We start from the raw sequence: 17,477 nt of genomic DNA, 5'->3' as shown, positions 1-17,477 counted from the left end.
TTAATCATTATCATGAGATTGTCATGAGAAAAACCTGTCCCCATGATTCAGTCACCTCCCAAGGAGTCCCTCCCATGACACATGGGGATAATGGGAGCTACAATTCAAGATGAGATTTGGGTGGGAACACAGCCAAACCGTATCGAGGTAGAACATAGCTAAAGTGCATGTTATGTGTACGGTTCAGTCTATTTTTACACATGTAACATAACAGGTAATCTCCATAAAGACTAAGATGTAGTCCAGACATGGTGGCTCACGCCTGTTATCCCAACACTTTGGGAGGCCGAGGCGGGCAGATCACGAGGTCAGGAGTTTGACACTAGCCCGGCCAACATAGTGAAACCCTGTCTCCACTTAAAAAAAAAAAAAAATCAGCCAGGCATGGCGGTGCGTGCCTGTAGTCCCAGCTGCTAGGGAGCCTGAGGCAAGAGAATTGCTTGAACACAGGAGGCAGAGGCTGCAGTGAGCTAAAATTATGCCACTGCACTCCAGCCTGGGCCACAGAACAAGACTCTGTCTCAAAAAAAAAAAAAAAAGACGTAGAATCAACCCAGCACTCTTGTCTCTTTTTGCTCAATGTTTCCTGTGTGAGACACACATCTGAAATTGAGTATAGTGGTAATTCATTCTTATTGTATTCCTATATAATATTATTTTGTAAAAAGATGTCTGGACATACCTCTGCATATGATTCGGTTACGTATTTTACTATTGATGGACACTTGTGTTGTTTCCAGTTTTGACCATTAGAAATAAAGCAGCCCCAGCCGGGTGCAGTGGCTCACATATGTAATCCCAGCACTTTGGGAGGCCAAGGCAGGTGCATTTCTTGAGGCCAGGAGTTCAAGACCAGCCTGGCCAACATGGCAAAACCCCGACTCTTGTAAAAATGCAAAAAGCTGGCTGTGATGGCACGCACCTGTAATCCCAGCTACTTGGGAGGCTGAGGCAGGAGAATCGCTTGAATCTGGGACACAGAGGTTGTCGTGAGCCGAGATTGCGCCACTGCACTCCAGCCTGGGCGACAGAGGAAGACTGTTTCAGAAAAACAAAACAAAACAAAACAGCCTGAACATTCTTGTGCATATGCTAGGGTGAACATACATACTTGTTCTCCAGGCTACAAGCCCACGAGTGGAATTTCTGGGTCACTCAGTAGTCATGTGTTCAGCTTTGGTAGATGAAGTCAAAGCATTTTCCAAAGTTCAGCTTCAAGCTACCAGCAGCCATGTATGCGGGTTCCTGATGCTCCACATCCCATAAGTACAGTTTTGTTTCTGGCTCTTTTTTGGACACAAACTACTTTGTGATAACTATTTATCCGTGTTTCTATCTGTGCTTCATAACCATGCTTTTTCACGATTACAGAATACCTGTGGACTACTGGTGTCTTACTTAGTCTACTATTATTCTGAAATGAGACTTGTTTGAGAGTAGAGATATGAGTCAACATAAATATTATTTATTGTTTTTGAAAAGTAATTAAATTGTGTTGTAGGTTGACTTGATTCTTGTTTCTAAAGACGCTTTTTGTAACAAAACAGACGTATATGTCATTGTTATAAATGCAGCATATAATATATAAAAACACAAATTTATTAAGATACTAAGTATTTGGCTGGACACGGTGGCTCATGCCTGCAATCCCAGCACTTTTGGAGGCCGAGGCAGGTGGATCACCTGAGGTCAGGACCCGCCTGACCAACATGGAGAAACCATCCCTACTAAAAATACAAAATTAGCCAGGCGTGGTGGCACATGCTTGTAATCCCAGCTACTCAGGAGGCTGAGGCAGGAGAATCACTTGAACCCAGGAGGCAGAGGTTGTGATGAGCTAAGATAATGCCATTGCCCTCCAGCCTAGGCAACGAGAGCAAAACTCCATCTCAAAAAAAAAAAAAAAAAAGAAAAAGAAAAAGATACTTCATGCTTTAAAGTGTGAGTGTGGCTTTTATTACTATGAAGGATATAAGTGATCTGTTACTATGTATATTCTTATCACTACTACAGTTATTGATAAACTGCTCACTTTCTTATCCCAAGTGCAGGCAGTGCCCTTCCTGTTTCTAAGGAGAGCAGAGTTAGACTCGGGTGTAAGACCAGCAATTGGAAATAGTTTTCTGCAGTGCTTCATAGACCTTATAGGCACAGGCCCTACAGCTAGATGGCCAAGTTCAAATGCTTGGTCTCTCTAATACTCATCTGTGTTTTGGGGCAGCTTACTTCACCATTCTGTATCTCAGTATCTGCTAGGATTAAATGAGGAGAGGCATTTTTAAATGCTCTTAACAGTGCTTCATGCACAGGACTCCAGTGTTCACCTGCATCCCAGATTTTCTCGAAGTCTAGTTACTGTAGTCTTCCTTGCAAGGGGTCCGTAGTTCTGTACTTCCTAACATGTATTTCTGTGGGGAAAGGTGCAGGGAATGACTGTATCTAGGAAGATGCTAGTTTGTACCTACCATAAAGGATAGAGAAGGCCAGAGGGCCTCTGTTTACTCCCAGCTTCTAGCTCAACTGTCAGAATTGCAAAGGCTGTCCATAATTTCTGGCATGGTTGCAGAAAGTGAGAAGTCTCAGGTACTTTCTTCAAAGAATAAAAGAGAGGAACCCCCAAAAGTATGCAATCCTAGAGTCCTACTTCTTCCCCCCAAGTTTCTCTCATAGACTGAGAGGTTGAAATAAGGTAAGATTTAAGCAGGGTTCACCTCCACAGCGAGGCATCATGCCAACTAAGGAAAGCAAAACTTATTGTAAATGAATAAATCAGCATATTGACAGTGCAGTTGATGAATGCTCGGTGTCTCCAGGGACATTCCAGCACTAGCCTCTATGTACGTGCAGCTGATCCCAAGGGCAGTAGGTCTGGACAAGATTGCTCATGTCTGGAATGTGTTTATATTTAATTCTTGCCCCATCTGGGGTCCTACTGGTCTAAGTCATCTAAAGGTTTTTGTGCCAAGTAGGGTTAAGCTACTTCCTAAACTGACTACTTGGATAACTCTCTAGGGAATCTCCTTGCCTGAGGATAATTGAGGACAAAAGCAGCCTTGTACACACCATCAGATTGTTCTGCTCAGATGGAGTGAGTTTGCCCATGTTCTAAGATAGACATTCTGTTTAATTCAGTCCTTTCTCCACCCTATACCTATCTACATGAAAGGTAGAATGAAAACCAGACTGATGTCTTGGCGTTTAATATTTTGTCTGATGTAAAGGGTGTTGCATTTTACTAATATGTCAGTGCAAGCTGACAGTTTTGTTAACTATCAGGAAAGCTCTCAGGAGAATTCTAAGGCAGAATTTGAACTGAAACAGATCGTCTAATTCATATGTTAACTTTGCCTATAGGATTGAGTCTTGGCTGGATCACATGACCTCTCTGCTCCCCCTTGTCAGAAATTGAATGTTAAGTTAAATGCCTGTGGAATAGGAGTCAAATATCAATAAGAGAAAGGACAGTCATGCGGACTGCTATGTAGTATGGCCGTTTTGCTGGCTAAAAGTTTTTATTACTATCCTGCCAAGGTTGCTATTGCAGTAACAGACACATATTTCAGTCATAAATGATGAAATAAATTATTTTAAATGAACATATTATGCGTCTCAGTAATTGCAGTAGTCCTTCAAATGCTTTAAACTTGCATTTAATTTTTCTCCTGACAATGGAATTTTCTTTTTTTAAAAACCAAGTATGTTTGGAGTTGGTCTCTGTGAAATGTGGAAAAAAAATCATTTAAGAGGAATACCCTTCCAATCAAATGTATGCCACTCTAAATTACTAATTAATCATTCACTTTCCCCAATGTGAACCCATCCTGTCATGATGTTGCCCACCCACACATGCCACAGTGGCCAAATTTCTCTTCTCTGTGTGTGGATGCAATTTGCCATCCTTGTAAGGGAGGCAGGTATGTATGAAGTGACATGGTGTCACTGGTATCTGTTGCTCTTTTCCCTAAATTCTATCAAAACAATATGCCATGACCATAGGTCTCTTCTGCCAAGGTCAACTGGGAAGCAAGGAGGGCAGTCAAACCTGAGAGCCTGCCATGGGGACCCTGATGTCAGTGGACAGAGGCATCCGTGCTTGGGACCAGCACCCGGCCTTCAGGGGAGAGGCCCCAGTACTTTTCTCCTGACTCCTTAAGTTGTCCCTGCCTTGGCAGCATCTCTTATCACAGGCAAAACCAAACACTTTTCTCCTACTGCGACGGGCCTGTCGTTTCCCCTCTCTGCCCTTAGGGATATTGGTGTCACTTTTCTCTACAAAAATGGAAAATGCCCAAATATATTTTTTAGATAACATTAAAGATAAATATTCTTATAATACTCAGTATAGAACATTTAGGAAATTAAGAAATCACCTCCGGGTCTACCAGCTTATTACATGTACTGTTAACATACACTTTATTTTTCCTGTGTCTTACGTTTCTTTTTTAACATAGTTCTAATTATACTTTAAGTATACTAAAGGTGTATACATTTTGTTTCTGGCTTTTGTTTTGGGATTAATGTTGTTCATGAACATTTCCTGTGTTTTCATATTACCTTTATATACACATCAATGAAATATTTGCTGGTTATAAAAATAGATGTTTCAATATAGAAACCTTAGAAAATTGAGAATAGTTAAAAGAAGTAAAGCAATGTCTCCATTTCCTTTTTCAAGGCTCACTCTATTTCTTTCCAGGCCTTCTGGATATATAATTGGGGTTGTTACTTATACAGAATTTATATATTGCTTTCTTAATTTATCATAGGGTCCATGCTATTTAATTAATTGTGTTTTCAGTGTGGGATATAAATAAAGATTTCTTCTTGTAGTTGTAGTAATTAAGATAACAATGAACATCCTTGTTTATAAGTCTTCAAAAGCATTTCTGAAAATCTTAGAATAGATTCCTTTTTTTTTTTTTTTTTTGAGATGGAGTCTGGCTCTGTCGCCCAGACTGGAGTGCAGTGGCCGGATCTCGGCTCACTGCAAGCTCCGCCTCCCGGGTTTACGCCATTCTCCTGCCTCAGCCTCCCGAGTAGCTGGGACTACAGGCGCCCGCCACCTCGCCCGGCTAGTTTTTTGTACCTTTTAGTAGAGACGGGGTTTCACCGTGTTAGCCAGGATGGTCTCGATCTCCTGACCTCGTGATCCACCCGCCTCGGCCTCCCAAAGTGCTGGGATTACAGGCTTGAGCCACCACGCCCGGCCTGAATAGGTTCCTATATATGGAAGTACTGGTTCAAATGATATGAGTATTGCAAAGCTTTATAACTAAATTGTTTTTGAGCAAGCCTCTACCAATTTAAACTATCAGAAAAAGTGTATAGGAAAATATCTTTCTCATTCTAATTTTTTCAAATTGTATTTCTTTGTAATTTTAATAAGATCGATACTTAAAGGCCGAGCGCGTTGGTTCAAGCCTGTAATCCCAGCACTTTGGGAGGCCGAGGCGGGTGGATCACGAGGTCAGGAGATCGAGACCATCCTGGCTAACACGGTGAAACCCCGTCTCTACTAAAAAATGCAAAAAAACTAGCCGGGCGAGGAGGCGGGCGCCTGTAGTCCCAGCTACTCGGGAGGCTGAGGCAGGAGAATGGCGTGAACCCGGGAGGCGGAGCTTGCAGTGAGCCGAGATCCGGCCACTGCACTCCAGCCTGGGCGGCAGAGCGAGACTCCGTCTCAAAAAAAAAAAAAAAAAAAGGTTGATACTTAAAAAAAATTTTTTTTTTTAAAAAGCGGTAGCTTTTGGGAAACCCTGTGTAACAGCTATTTGTTTTAGAACTTCATATCACCTCTAATTCTAGCAGTGATCTAGGTGGACAAATTTTACTTGGTCTTCTGTTTGTACACACGATGAAACTCCAGTTCAAAATATTTAAGTAACTTGTCTAAAGTTAACCAACCAAAAAGTATTTAAACCTACCCCAAGACTGAACATCTCCAAAGTCTGACAAACTTTATCACTAAACTGCTTTAAGAAAAATGATGCAACGCATCACACAGACAACACACACACACACAGCAAACCACACCCCCACACTACACACCCAGCACACACACACACCAAACCACAACCCGCTGCACACCCAGCATGCACACACAGACACACACCAAACCACACCCCCACACTACACACTCAGCACACACACACACCAAACCACAACCCGCTGCACACCCAGCATGCACACACAGACACACACCAAACCACACCCCGCTACACACCCACACACACACACATAGACACACACACACACCAAACCACAACCCCACACTACACACCAGCACACACACACACACACCAAACCACAACCCGCTGCACACCCAGCATGCACACACAGACACACACCAAACCACACCCCCACACTACACACCCAGCACACACACACACACACCAAACCACAACCCGCTGCACACCCAGCATGCACACACAGACACACACCAAACCACACCCCCACACTACACACTCAGCACACACACACACCAAACCACACCCCGCTACACACCCAACACACACACACATAGACACACACACACGACCAAAACAAACAAAAAAATCACCCTAAGCCTCAGCAGCATTGTTAGCACTGAACGAACATCATTCCAAACATCTGTTTGTGCATATCGTAAGGCCAGCAGGATGGAGAGGAGAATGCGTGGATGCTGGATGGTGAACAGAAAACTGGAGAGATGTTTCAGTAGATTGAAAAGTACCAACCAAAACGAATGACGCAATACATTTTTACATAACATTTACCTCTAACAGAAACAATTTTATTTATATTACTTATCCTGCAAAGGAGTTTAATAGTTGAATAAGTGTTTAATAGTTGAAAAGTGTTCAATAGTTTAAAACACTTATTTTGAGTTTTCCCAAAACTGAAATCAGAAAAAACAATCGCATTTGTTTTCTTACACCATTTTAATTTCTTGTTCCAGCATTTAATCCATGTAGAGTTTATTTGGACACACTATGAGTTATAAAGCTATTTTTATTCTTTCTTCTTATAAACTAAGTCAATTAGGAAAATATATTGAATGATTTCTTTTTTCCTCTCCTTGTATTATATTCTTTAACATGTGAAATTTGTATGAAGGCTTTTAAAAAATTCTCTCCCTTCTAACTATGAAGCTTATATTCTACCACATATAACAATAGATATTACGGGCAGGATATTATAGAATTATGACTATATTTTTAGAGAAAAAATGGTCATTGAAGCGATGTATTATAGACCCTCATGGATTAGAATTACGTACTGTATGTGAAAAACAAAATACAGTGCGAAGACTGAGGTGTTTGCCAGTTTGGTTCTGCAGTTTGGAAAAAGCAAGGAAATACCAGTTTAACAACCAACCAAATAATGGATATTGACCCTGTAAGCACAATAATAATAACAGAACAGTGTACCCATTGGCAGAAAATTAGTACAGCATTGATCCCATTCATACTATACATCAGTGATGTGGAAGAGGTGGGGTACATGCCCTCCCAGAAATTCCAGAATTATCTCTGGGCTTCCTTGTAAGAAGCAGGCTCATGCCAGCGTCACCCATGCTACCCTTCCCTGCATTCCCTGCGACCCTCTTCACCTGATCTCCGTTGCTAGAGCAGCTGTCACTGACTTGGGCCTGTCTTACATCTTTCCTTGCTTACCAAGTGGGCTCAGACAGCTGAGATTTTTATCATCGATAATTGTAGTAAATTCTGTTTCTAAGAGTGATAGTTCACATTGAATAACAAGATCAATTTATTTAAATTATCCTTCAAAAGTTCTACTTTTTTCATTCTCCTTTTATAAGAATTACTTCTGGAAGAATTTTTAAAGTGACTAAATTTGATCCATCAAAGAACATGCGTGTGACTTAACTGTGTTTTACGTTACATCACACTTGGGTGTGATGAAAAAATTCTGACTTACCACTTGCATAGCCTGAGAAAACACAAGTACAGCTAGTGAGGACCACTTGACATGTAGGTTCAGTTCCTTAAAGGAAAAAAAGTCCAACCTAAGGAGACAGCAACAAGGACTATGTCATATAAGCAAATATTAAATCACCCACATAGTGGTACATTTTTAATTTAAAATCAATGTGGTTTTCGGGTTTTTTGGCCTCAAATTCTCGTTTTTTAAAATTTTTAAGTGTAAGGGTGCATGTACAGGTTTGTTACACAGGTAAACTTGCATCATGGGAGTTTGTTGTACAGGTTATTAAAAGAAACTATCAACAGAGTAAATAGACAACCTACTGAATGGTAGAAAACTGTGCATTGGACAAAGGTCTAATATACAAGATGATGTGTTTTTATAAATGTGCATGTGTTTGAATCAAAGCATTAAAATAACATTTTTGGGGTACTAACTTTCAGAGTTTTTTAAATGAGACTGTAAAATAATTATTTCATATTTTTAGTCCAAATTGGCAGCAATGTGCTAAGTGTCTGGATTCTTCTGACCTGAAGAATGAGCAGAGGGTCATGAAGGAGTTTTAAGGATGCCCATTTATCCTGGTGTATTGTTTTCTTTCAGCATGCAGACATTGGATATTGGAATATTGGACATTTTTGGTTTTGAAGAGTTTCAAAAGAATGAATTTGAACAAGTAAGTAGTCTTTCTTTTAAAATTGTGTGAACTTGAATGGCTTTTTAAAACTAAGTTCTGTTTTTAATTCTGTAAAGACAGTGTAACTACTTAACAAGTATGGAATTAAAATAAATAATTTACTCTCATGTTTTAAGATTAATATCTCTGGTTTATCAATATATTAATCATTTTATGTGATCTTGTAAACAACTGGCATAGTCACACATGGAAAGCAGAATCACTTGTTTTAAAAGACAATGCAAGATGAAGACCAGAGTTGTGCTAATGGAAATGTTATTTCAACGAGGTCAGAGAGAAGGGAGAAAATGAATATTTGAAATAATGCGAATGCTTTCAAAAACCTTGGCCAAACGTCAGAATGAAAATGCTCTATCATGCTACATGATGTAACATTCGTACATAGGACTATTGGAAAATCATAAAAATACATTAGAGATGCATGGGTTGTTTTTAATCCATCTATAATTTGGGGCATTTTGAAAGTATTAAATTATTTAGGCATCTTAATAGCACTACATGAATAGTTTTATTAAGTATACCTAAAAACTAAGTGTTAATAAAGACAGTAGAAATACAATTCTCCTTATCAAACAGAGGGGTAAAGTCAACCTGTAGGAAGGTAAACATGAAAAAATAGAAAACCAAGCTCTATTATAGTACAGGAAGAATTACAACTCCATAGCATTTGGGAGGAATTTTCATAACCATGTAATTTGTTTAGCTTTATTTTCTTAACATGGGTAGTGTCGTAGGATAAACAATGAAATAGAATGTGTTTGAGATGCAAGTGTCTGTGACTTTTACTAGCGTCGATTTCTTGGCCAAGATGAAGACTCTAGAGTGAACTTCGGTTTTCTTGTTTGTAAAATCAGGTTAATAGACTTACAGAGTTCTGAGATTAAACATGATTCAGCAGAGGGTCTCGTGTCAGTTACTCTCATACTGTATATGATTAAGAAATGATGGATACCTACCCATCACTGTCGCAAATGGGAACACTTTAAAAACTTTAAAATTGGCCAGTTTTATTTTTAGAAAAGCTCTGTATCATCCTGTGTTTAGATCTTAATTATGCTGACTTACCTAATCCAGGGTGAGTCAGCATGAACCGTGTTCTTTACAAAACTTTACAAAATGTCTAATTTGAACTAGAACTATAGAGGCCATAGATCTCTTCTCCTTTCATAGTTTTCTGTGGATGAATAGAAAAGGAAAGACTTCATGTGTTTATTTTTATTGCTTATTGTGAGAAAAGTAGTGACGAACATCAGGAAGAAAGCAGTTAAGTGTGACCAGTAGAATATATGTGGGTCTGCAGGTGCTTATGAAGGTGCATCTCTCATCTCAAGGGTTTGAAGCTGTCTGGCATCGGTAGAGATTCCTTAGGTTGTTATCTTAGAAAACAGGCAAGCTTTCATGTCTGCAATGAGGTTCCCTGCTTTATCCACCTCCTGGTAAGCGACATGTAGAAATTACAGATGGAATGATGACCTCTGAAGTCTACTAGGGACTTGCCATACAAGCTGCAGCTCCACACCCAGATATAATTATCAGTGGAGAGTGCTAATGACGAATATATGCAAAACATTTAAGTTGTTTTCTTACTGAAACATATTTATTTTACTACAATTATGTAAATCCCTTATTAGAACTTCTTTTGCTAAATATTTTTATGATTTATTTTGAAATACATTTACAGCCTGAGATTTTTGTATAATAGGAATGGCATTTTTTTTCACATCTAAAGAGTCAGTCTCTATTAAATGCCAGAAGCTACCTTTGGGCATTTATGTGTAAAAATCTCAAGAACAATTCTGGGACTTAAATTTTGAAAAAAAAATTGAAATGTGTGTGTGTGTGTGTATATATATATATATATATATATAATTTTTAACCGGTTTGCTTTGCTATTGTGTGCAAAGCAAGTAGGAGTCATTTAGAAGAATAAAATTATTTACATTGTGATGAGTGCAAATCTCATCTTATGATAAGTACAAATCTCATCTTTTGACAAGTGCAAATTTGCATGTAATTTTTTTTAAGACCATTGGTTTGAGCGATATAGTTTAGATTTCTGTGTTGCTAACAGAAGTTGGACTTTCTTGTCTTTTATTCCACTACAAACTTGCAACAAAACGCTTAACAAATCAATGCTGTATTCAGAATCAAACCTAGAAGAATATTAGTGCTTTAATAATATGTATTTTATTCTGTTTTGAGCTTATCGACCCATCCATCAGCTCTTCACTTGAATGTCAACTCCTGCAGAGTTGAAATTGTGTCTGTGCTTTGTATAGAATAGAAGTTCAACGAGCATGTTTTCAATTGAAGTTTAAAGAAGAATAAACTCGTAAGAAAAAAGTCTTCATAGTGGATTTCATAGTGGTTCTTCTTGTTCAGGAATAAATGTATGTATTTCTCGACAACTGTTCCTCCACAGGAAGCTTGACAGTTGTTTAGAGTAGGGACACATTTGAGGAGATATTAAGAAACACTCCAAAACTTCAGCATTTCCAACCTCAGTCTCCTCTAGTAGCTCCAAAAGATTAAATGGACTCTCATCTAAAAGATGAGATACTTCAGCTCATAGGAAATTCTAATCCCATTTTCTCTGACTTCATCTTAGTCAATTCAGGCAGCTATAACAAAATACCTTAGAGGAGGTCATTGATAAACAGCAGAAATTTATTGCTCACAGTTCTGGAGGCCAGGAAATGTAAGATCAAGACGCCAGTGGACTTGGTGTCTGGTGAGGGCTCTCTGCTGCATAGATGCTGCCTTCTTGCCACATCCACTCATGACGGAGGATCAAAGCAGTTCTCTGGGGCTTCTTTTATTAAGGGCACTCATCTCACTCGGGATGGGGGCGCCATTATGACCTAAATCACCTCCGAAAGGCCCCACCTTCTAATCCCATCACTTTGGGGAATGATGGAGGAACACATTCAGACCATAGCAGAATTAGCAAATCATTTCTATTCATAATTATTTCTAGTAATGAGTGCAATACTAGTGTAAAAAATATAGTTGACATAGCTCAGCAGTTTGGTACTTCCAGTAGTACTTTTCAGTGTGTGGAAAACTGTACAGGACAAACAACTGACTTCTTTAACATATAAAATGCGGAGAAAAATTGTGAAAGGAGGGCACCTGTAGATTAAAAGCTATCTAAAGACATGTACAACAGCTGAATATGTGGGCATTCTTGGGCCCTAATGTGCTAAATTATGTATAAAAGTTACAATTAAAGTAATGTGAAATCTGGACAGTTAATGAAATTTTTAAAAATTATTATTTATTGGATTATGTATGATAAAGATACTAAAAAATGTGTTTCTCTAAGTTATTGTATCTCAGAGACTTATACTGAAGTATTTACTGATTTAAGGACATACCGTCTGCAAATTGCTTCCAATGAGTCCACCACTGAGGGCAATAAGGAAATGGAAAAAGCAGAATTGGCCATAGGTTGGTACTTATTGATGATTGTTGAAGTTAGTTGGTGGTTGATGGAGGTTATTACATTATTCTCTTCATGATTGTATATGTTTAAAATAGTTCATCATATGCCATTTTAAATCAGTGAGAAAAATTTAAGATTATATAAGTATTACTATAATAAATGATAGAATTTTTTCTCTCTAAACGTGTTATTACAGAGCTCTGCGTGCTGTAGTTCTGCACCAACGAGCAAAGTCATGAAAATAATTTAACCTACAAATAATTTCCCTACATTCTCCCACTAAACACATACATGCAAAGCCATGTAGTGAATCTCTTAAAGTCATGATGTCTAGTAAAATTACATATTAACAGTATGCTGGAATGGCAAGTGCAGTGGCTTGTGCTTGTAATCCCAGCACTTTGGGAGGTCAAGGCGGGTGGATTACTTGAGACCAGGAGTTTGAGACCAGCCTGGCCAACATGGTGAAGCCCCGTCTCCACGAAAAATACAAAAATTACCCACACATGGTGGCACACGCCTGTAGTCCCAGCCACTCGAGAGGATGAGACATGAATATAATTTAAACCTGAGAGGTTGAGGCTGCAGTGAGCCGAGATTGTGCTACTGCACTCCCATCTGGGTGACAGAACAAGACCATGCCAAAAAAAAAAAAAGAAAGAAAGAAAAAGAAAAACACTGGAAGAATTTAGAGAATTGAAGAATTGGAGGCAGAACACATTTGTTCAAAATAAAAGCTCCCTTTGCAGAAGATAGAATTGTGATATATATAGGCTGGGCGCGATGGCTCACATCTATAATCCCATCATGTTGAGAGGCTGAGACAGGCAGATCACTCGAAGTCAGGAGTTCAAGACCAGCCTGGCCAACATGATGAAACCCTGCCTCTAGTAAAAATACAAAAATTAGCCTACGTAGTGGTGAGTGCCTGTATTCCCAGCTACGTGGGAGGCTGAGGCAGGAGAATCGCTTGAAACTGGAAGGCAGAGGTTGCAGTGAGCGGAGATCGCAGCACGGCACACCAGCCTGGGCAACAAGAGTGAAAGTCTGTCTCAAATAAAAGAAAAAATATTGTGATATGTAATTTATCTTCAAGCCAGGCTTTATCTAATCGAATTCATCAGACGTGTCAAGAATTCAAATCATTTCCCTGCTTACAGACTGTTTTCTAACAGCTGAGATTTACTGGACACTTCAGATGACCTGGGCTTGACCTTTGTGCTCCGAGTTTGGAAAAATGGAGATACTTTGACTTCTAAAGTTTTATGAAATGATACGATATAATTTGGCAGTCACAACCTCAAGAAATATTTTAACGCCCTTCATTGTGAAATCATGATGCTAGAGATGATAGAAAGAAAAATGGAATAGTAAATTAACTTCTCTTAATTAGACTCTTCCCACATACTCTTCACATGCATTTTCACATTTCACAGATGAGAAAATTGAGGCTGCTACAGTCTGTGCTTTGTAAGTGCATGCTAGCTGTACATGGTAGGTTTCATTTTTCTGGCTTAGTTGCATCAGTAATCTAGGGTTCATTCATTCAATAAACATCTACTGTTTATGCCCCAAGTTCCAGACCCTGTTCTAGGCACTAAAGTTTACACAGACATTATGGTATGGCAGGTATGGTACAAATGTTAAAAGGGCAAATTCCTTTTTTATAAATTAGATTTTCTCTAGCCGGATAATATGTTCCCACTTCTGCACCAATTCTTCTCTTTTCCAGTCCTACATATTTTTTAGTGTTGGAGCATTTATGATTCTATAATGAATTACCTGAAAGCTTAATGACACACATAAACATTTATTATGCTCACCAATTCTTTGAGTCAAGTATTTGAACAGGGTATACGGAGACAGATTGTTTCTGGTCCATCATATCTGGAGCCTTAGCTAGATAACTGAAGTGTTGGAGGCAAATGCCACGTGAAGCTTCCGTCAATCACGAATGTAGAGGGTGACACTGGCTTTTGGCTGGGGGCCTCAGTTCCTCCTTGCGTTAAGTCTCTCCACGTTGGTCTCTCCATGTTGGTCTCTCCCTGTGGCTTCTATGTACACACTAGTTGGGGCTTTCTTGCAGTTTATTGGCTGATTTTTCTAGAGTGGCTTCCCCAAAGGAGAAACACACATAGAAGCTGGATGCTTTTTTGATAACCGAGCTTCAGAGGTCACATAGCATTACTTCCTCTATGAGGTTGGAGCAATCACAAGCATGCCCAGGTTCAGGGAGGAGAGTAAATTGAGTCTACCTCTTGATGATGAAGGACCGATTTTAATTGGACATCATGGGAAAAGGACTGGTGGGATGCTTATATGGGGAAAGGCTGCTATATTGGTCTAAGTATGGGACAGGATCCATGTAATGTTACTCACACTGTATCATGTGATCGCTATTAGATATCAATGTTTGTCCACTGATCAGTTGATACACAAATATGATAAAGTATTATTTTCAGTTGTTTCACACGTAGATTTCAAAATCGTACATGTGTTAAATATCTACCCCTATCCTAAAGCATCTTCTACTCTGTGTATCTCCTTTTCACAATGATGTTGAACTTTCCAAAATCATTTCAGGGACTTACCAGCTGTTGATCTGATGTTTTTAAAAATTTGAACAAGAAAATGCATTTATTTTCACTACATATCAGAACTCTAGCATAATGCTATTCAGGTTTCTACAGAAAAACAAATAGAATAATTAAATAATGAGATGCTAGTATAATATACCTCTTACAATGACACTGGATTCTGTGTTTATAGATAGCATGATTATTGGTCTTCTTTAAATAACAGTCTTCAAAAACTTGTTTTAGAGAAATAAAATGGGTAGTGGCAACATAATTAAGAATTTTGAGCATACAAACTATACTTTTAATGATTTTTCCCTCAAAATCTCTGTAAGTTAAGTAATATTACTTCTGAGCTTAAATAAATTAAGTAGCTCATAGAAGTTCTCACAAAACCAGGGTCTGAATTCAGGTTTAATAACTTGAGCTATTTTCAGTTCCAAAGGTTCTTACAAAGCTAAACTTAAAATTTTAAGTTTAAAATTTTAATTTCTAAACTTCACTTGGTGCCCCCTTTGTTTGTATTTCTCTTAGGACTTAATATTATTTATTCTGTTATGTGTAGAAACAATAAGCTCTTCATAAATTTTATGTGCCATTATTTTTTTACATAGTGGAATTTATCACCAAATCCATTTAATATAAATAAGTCAGTTACATAATGCAGGTATATCTTTTTCATTGTAGAGTACCAGGATGATTAAAAGGAAATGTTACAAAGCTTAATAAGGAGAATTAATGCATTTGAAAACATCTATCAGATTACTTTATAGAAGAGTGAATTGAGTTATTTTAATGACCAGGAAAAGGCTTAAATTAATCATTGTGGCTGTCCTGCTGTAAAGCTCCAATCCCAGATACCTAAACTAGGAAAATGCTTTCATGTCGTTTTGTGCTAATAATTGATAATGGCTACAATTTCTTGAGCTCCTACTATTAGTCAGACTATTGTTCTATATAATTTTTAACTCTTACAACAGCTCTTTCAGAAAATTAAGAGTTATCCCCACAAGTTTTGTGAGGCCCAGTGGGAATTCAGAGGCAGATGTGTGAGGCCCCAGGAGCTGATCCAGCACAGGCCATGCTGTCAATTTGTCATTCAGAACCTCTAAACTTTGCATTTAATTCTGAATAATTACAACTATTTGAAAAAGGCTTATTATTTTGGTAGAAATTTTATATTAATCATTGGTTTTGGACTATATGAATAATTTTATGTGAAAAAAGAAAGCATATTGATTAGAAGTTTATTACTAAACAAGAAAACAAACTTTTTAAAAAAACCATTGAGCAATTTGATAGAGTGACTAAAGCTCTAAAATAAGGGTTTTAACCAGAGGTTATGTTTCTAACTCTTAGGCATGGCTTCTATTTAAATTGAGGGATATATTTTATGTACAAAGTATCATACCAAATATCTAAAAATAATTTTTTTATTTGTCTTTTTCAATCCTGATCTTAGCATATTATTATATCAGATTTGTCAATAAATTTAGCCAGTTAGTTTATAGCGGATAGACTCCTTTTTGAAGACCAATTCTTCAAATCCCAAAGTAGTAATTATTTACATTAAAGAATATAGTCATGAATTAAACCCATCAAAATACTAGATTGTTTTTGTTCTTAGTAACAGAATAAAATAAATGTTGTAAAAAGAGAACGTGTTTTTTATTTGTGTAAAACAATGTCTTTATACATGTGAAGTAACTGAAATTTATATTTGCCTAAAATTTGTTATATATACTTTATTTTTAAAATACATAAGGGAAGCCAGAGAAGGAAAGATGATTGATTCCTTTAAGAAATAGTAACTTAACAAAATAAAAAATTTAAAAAAAGAAGAGAAGGGGAAAAGGAAATAGAAGGGTAAGAAAAGAAATACAAACAAAAGCAAATATGGCAGCCTGGGCCAGGTGGTAGCTGTTGGTGGTAGCAAATGTGTGCCCAGTTCACTTCCTGGGTGTTGACTGCAGGTCCTGATGTGGGTGTCTGGTAAAGACAGCAACCCTTCTCTGTTGTGGCTACCAAGGGACTACCGAGGCCCCAAGTCCTCTGTTTTTAAAATAAGATCAGCTTATCAGCAGACGTGGTATCCTCTATCAAGGTAAGAGTGATGGTGCTAGCGAAAGAGGAAACATGACCTTTCCCAAATAAGAATGGTAGGAAAGAAAGGCCTCTACAATTATAGATTCCGAGAAGACAAAATAAACTGGACTTTTAAAACTGAAATAAACAACAGAGATGCTGTTGCCTCACCAACCTCCTGGACCTGCCATTTCATAGGCAATATATGGAAATCAGGGATAATTGATTTGTCGGAGAACCACTTGGAGCAGTCTGGTGAGCCCCGAGGTAATCTTCAAATAGTTGAGGTTTATAGTACACTTGACGTGTTCAAGTCCGCAAGAAGTCCTGCAGAGAAGCCTATTAACTCCATGTTTCCCCAATGGGTTTCTGCTTATGTAGGGTTTTTAGACAACAGCTATTAAAGTCTCATACAATTAGTGTTCTGCTGAACATATTTCAGGAATGCTGAATATCTAAATCTAACACTATTCCTTCTCTCTCTCTCTCTCTGTCTTATGTGAACACATACACGTTAATATCTTATATATACACATATATATAAACTGATGAGTAAATTAGTTAATGCATAGTGCATTCTTAGTTCTATGCTCTGTCTCAGTGTGTTTAACCATGTCTACCCATTAGAATCACCTGGAAAGCTTTTTAAATATTTCAATGCCTGCACCCCACTCCAATTTAATTGGTTTGGGGTCAAGCACAGACATTAGCCTTTCTTAAAAAGCTCCTCAGTTAATTCCAATGTGCA

General features: G+C 38.1%; 1 protein-coding gene across 1 annotated transcript in view; it reads left to right on the top strand.

Moving 5' to 3' along the window:
• MYO16 (myosin XVI) overlaps window positions 1-17,477 on the top strand; it is a 569,170-nt gene that overhangs the window by 324,533 nt on the left and 227,160 nt on the right. Inside the window, 1 exon segment of the mRNA XM_033177288.1 lies at window positions 8,530-8,602. Within this exon segment, the coding sequence (XP_033033179.1) occupies window positions 8,530-8,602 (73 nt within the window).

The sequence above is a fragment of the Trachypithecus francoisi genome, unplaced genomic scaffold (genome assembly GCF_009764315.1).
Source record: "Trachypithecus francoisi isolate TF-2019V2 unplaced genomic scaffold, Tfra_2.0 Lachesis_group18, whole genome shotgun sequence".
NCBI lineage: Eukaryota > Metazoa > Chordata > Mammalia > Primates > Cercopithecidae > Trachypithecus > Trachypithecus francoisi.
The sequence above is the reverse complement of the archived record's forward strand: the minus strand, read 5'-3'. Positions and strand labels throughout refer to the sequence as shown.